Raw genomic sequence first — 3,551 nt, 5'->3', positions numbered from 1 at the left:
TATTATATTTATATGTCAAACTTTGTATTAGTGGGAACTTTTGTGCTCTTTAAACACCATATACACCCACGAGAGAAAGCTTTTGCTTCCTTTGAGATAGAAGACATAGAAGCTAGTCTTACAAACGCCACTTCATACATGGGCTTATATAGTATAAATTGAAATCAAGAGTAGTGCACCATATGCACGCTCTCCCCTATTCGAGTCTTAGAATAATAGATATATATATAACTTTTATACTTATAAACGAAGATATTGTATCTCAAATTTGAACTTATAACCTCTATGTCATATGTCAAATAACCTTATCGTTACCTACCCTTATAACACAAATAGAAATGATATGGAAAATGAAACAAAAAATAAGAATATTGTTATTTAAGTACTAAGATGTCTAGGTTACCAGACGCATACTCAAATTCCAATTCGGTAGAGTTGCATCATGAGACTTAGCACTTTATTGTAGTATAAATTGTGTAGATGCATAGCTAAGTTATACCAACTTGTGATTAACCATGAGCTTGAAATATCTCTTTGTAACGTTTCTCCTAATTGCTGCAATGGCAATTCCCCAAACCAAAGCACAACTTGGGCTTCTCAATGGCCTCTTAGGATCTATTAGTATTCAAGGAATTGTAACATGCACTTCCAAGGACAATATCAATGGTGCTCCAACCCCTGTTTTTTCAAGTAAGGCCAAAATTTATTAACATTCATTTTGCAAAGTTGTTACTTCAAAATCATTTTACTAATAGACTAGTAGTGGTTTTTGGAAATAATGTTAGTGGAGATTCTCTCTATTTCACTTCATATGACCTTAACATTTTTTTTAATTAAAATTAATTCTTATATATAGATAAATTATTTAAGAAAGCTGAAATGTTCTTTGGTTAATCAGATGCTCTATAATTACTAAGGTAATGGACAAGAATCACAAGATCTACCTTCTAACTCATATTAGCTGAAATTGAAAACATTATTTTTGCTATTGTTGGAAAAAACTAGGACATAAATTATAACTAAAAGAACAACAATGAATTTTGAAATACATCAACTGGAGCCTCCATACTCATGGATAAGACTTTTGTACACAACCATACAATTTTTTTTTATAATTGTTTATAGATGCCAAAATGAGAAGAAAAAAAATCGGTTAAAAAAAATAGAATGGATGACTACCAGGAAAAAAAAATACATATAAATGAGAAAAGCCTCAAACATTCTATCTCAGAAAATGTTATGAGGTATTTGAAAATAGTTAAATAAGAGGATCATTATAATTATAGCACAATGAAATCTTTTAATGTTTTATATTTTATTATGTTCAACTTTATGTATTCCTCTATGAGTAGACTATATTATGGTACATGAGTATCACACTTTATAGAAACTGAATCCTCTATAATATTGGAAGCTATGGTAACATGTGGTATTAAAAAAATTAATAATATAAAATTTAAATTATTTTAAATAATTTTTTTAGATCGTCAAACTAATCTGAACTTCAGAATAACATAAACCATCTCAGCCCCAATTTAACACATTAAACTGATTTTCGCATGATTATAATTTCCTACTTGTTTACACCTCAAATAAAAAATACTAATCTTTTGTCCACAATTGCAAGATACTATATAAGGTGATTCTGAATATTTATGTGCTCTTTAGTCTTTTTCAAATAATTTGAACTAGACAAGGCTACTATTCCACATGGAAGAGATACTTAAAAGGCTAAATTTAAAGAGGTGAACACATATCTAAAAAAATCATATTTTCATATCTCTAGTTAATCAAATTTCAATAAGTAATATAAAATGTTAATTTATATTTTTATAATTTTTAATTAAGTGTCATATTCTAATTGAATATGGACACTAAATGATATATGTGATCTTCATTCTCTAACTATTATGATTAAGGTAATAGATTAGCAACCAAAAAAAATATTAAATTGATGTTAAAAGCTGTGTTTTTTATTTTTAATACTTAACATCTTAAGTAATTTAAGATTGACTTTACAATTTTAGTTTCTTATTCATTGACCAAGATAATGGTTAGCAAAATCCAATTTGAAAACACACCAAAGGTTCAAAGTATGTTGCTTATCCTTTACCATTTCAATTGATGTTATAAACAATATTATTTTTTTGGAATAACAAATGGTATTTTTCATGATTAAGAAACTAATCAATTTTAGAGGGTATGACCATCTCATCTAATAAATGTCGTTATCAAGAATCGAATAATTAAGTTTGCATTGCTAAACAATATTTCAGATGCTGATGTGCAACTAATGTGTGATGGAAAAGTGTTATCTAGTGCAACAACCAATGGTGCTGGAATGTTTTCTATTATGATGGATTCCCTACTATTTAATTTGTCTTCAATGCTCAATGGTTGCAACCTAGTTGTTACTACACCACTCTCCAAATGCAACTCCAACCTTCCTTCTATTGGGAACCTGATTTCAACACTGCATTTTGGTGGCACCACTCTTGTTGGAACACAAACTGTTGCAAACATTACTCCATCAGGATTTCAGTTTGTGCCTTAAAGCATCAATGAGGAGTACAAAGCGATGATAAAAACTATATATTTTATTAAATAAAAGTTGTCAAGAACTGTGTTAGTGACACATGTTCCTTGTTTATGTTTTTAGAGTTTATTATATATGCATGTTAGTGTTAAGTTTTTTTACAAAGTGAGTATATCATTTATCATTCATGTATATTACTTTTAGAAGAGTCAGGGACAATAGTTAACACATGAATGATGAATGATACACTGACGATGTAAAACTTATTACACTATAAGTATATAAATATAAAACTCATGTTTTTTACATTTTCCTCCATGTACTTAATTGGAATTCCATCCTACTGAAGAATGAACACATTCATAAGCTTATATAGTAAGGCTGAACTACATCAACATAAAAAAAAAATCATTTTTATGTAAAAGTAAAAACTTCAAACAATATTTTTGCCACCTTGTTGAAAAGGTTAAAAAATAACAAGTAACCAAAAAACAACTCAAGTATAAAATCTGAATTCTGGCAAGTGTGTAATATAGGAAAACAATATAACATCTGATTGCTAAATCTGGTTCCATAATGTAAGTCAAATTCATGTTTATTAGTACTGGACCGTAAACAAGATAAAAAGCTGCAAAAATATTCAGTCTTAAAAGAAGTGGTACTATATGAAATTAACTATATAAATCATTCACCAAGCATTAGTGGTTTAGTGGTATTGCAATACATTTCCACAATACAGAGACAGGTTTGATTCCTTGGTTGTGCATGACTAAGAGCCATGAAGATATTTGTGCTATATGTGACAGATGGGTCTGTCCTAATGTCTTCTTCAGACAAATTGAGCACATCTGAGCTCTTCATTTATTTATTTATTTTTCCATCATCATAATTGGTAATACTTTTTCCATCATCTCACTGTAATAAATTTAAATAAAAAAGAGTTATAAAATGATTTCATTGTTAAGGTAAAAGATTGAAATGATTTAAGGTTCGAATCTCTCTCATAACAAATAAT

At 28.6% G+C, this 3,551-nt stretch overlaps 1 protein-coding gene across 1 annotated transcript; it reads left to right on the top strand.

Moving 5' to 3' along the window:
• Positions 474–2,844, top strand: LOC109344996 (phylloplanin-like). Its single transcript, XM_019583741.1, has 2 exons — positions 474–690; positions 2,277–2,844. The coding sequence occupies exons 1-2, from the start codon at positions 516–518 to the stop codon at positions 2,552–2,554; spliced, it is 453 nt and encodes a 150-aa protein (XP_019439286.1). The 5' UTR covers positions 474–515; the 3' UTR covers positions 2,555–2,844.

This window comes from Lupinus angustifolius, chromosome LG04 (assembly GCF_001865875.1).
Source record: "Lupinus angustifolius cultivar Tanjil chromosome LG04, LupAngTanjil_v1.0, whole genome shotgun sequence".
NCBI classification, from domain to species: domain Eukaryota; kingdom Viridiplantae; phylum Streptophyta; class Magnoliopsida; order Fabales; family Fabaceae; genus Lupinus; species Lupinus angustifolius.
The sequence above is the reverse complement of the archived record's forward strand: the minus strand, read 5'-3'. Positions and strand labels throughout refer to the sequence as shown.

Coding starts and splice junctions, on each gene's coding strand:
- LOC109344996 (XM_019583741.1), top strand. CDS start 516: ATGAGCTTGAAATATCTCTTTGTAACGTTTCTCCTAATTGCTGCAATG. Junction 691..2,276: donor TCCAACCCCTGTTTTTTCAA/GTAAGGCCAAAA, acceptor ACAATATTTCAG/ATGCTGATGTGCAACTAATG.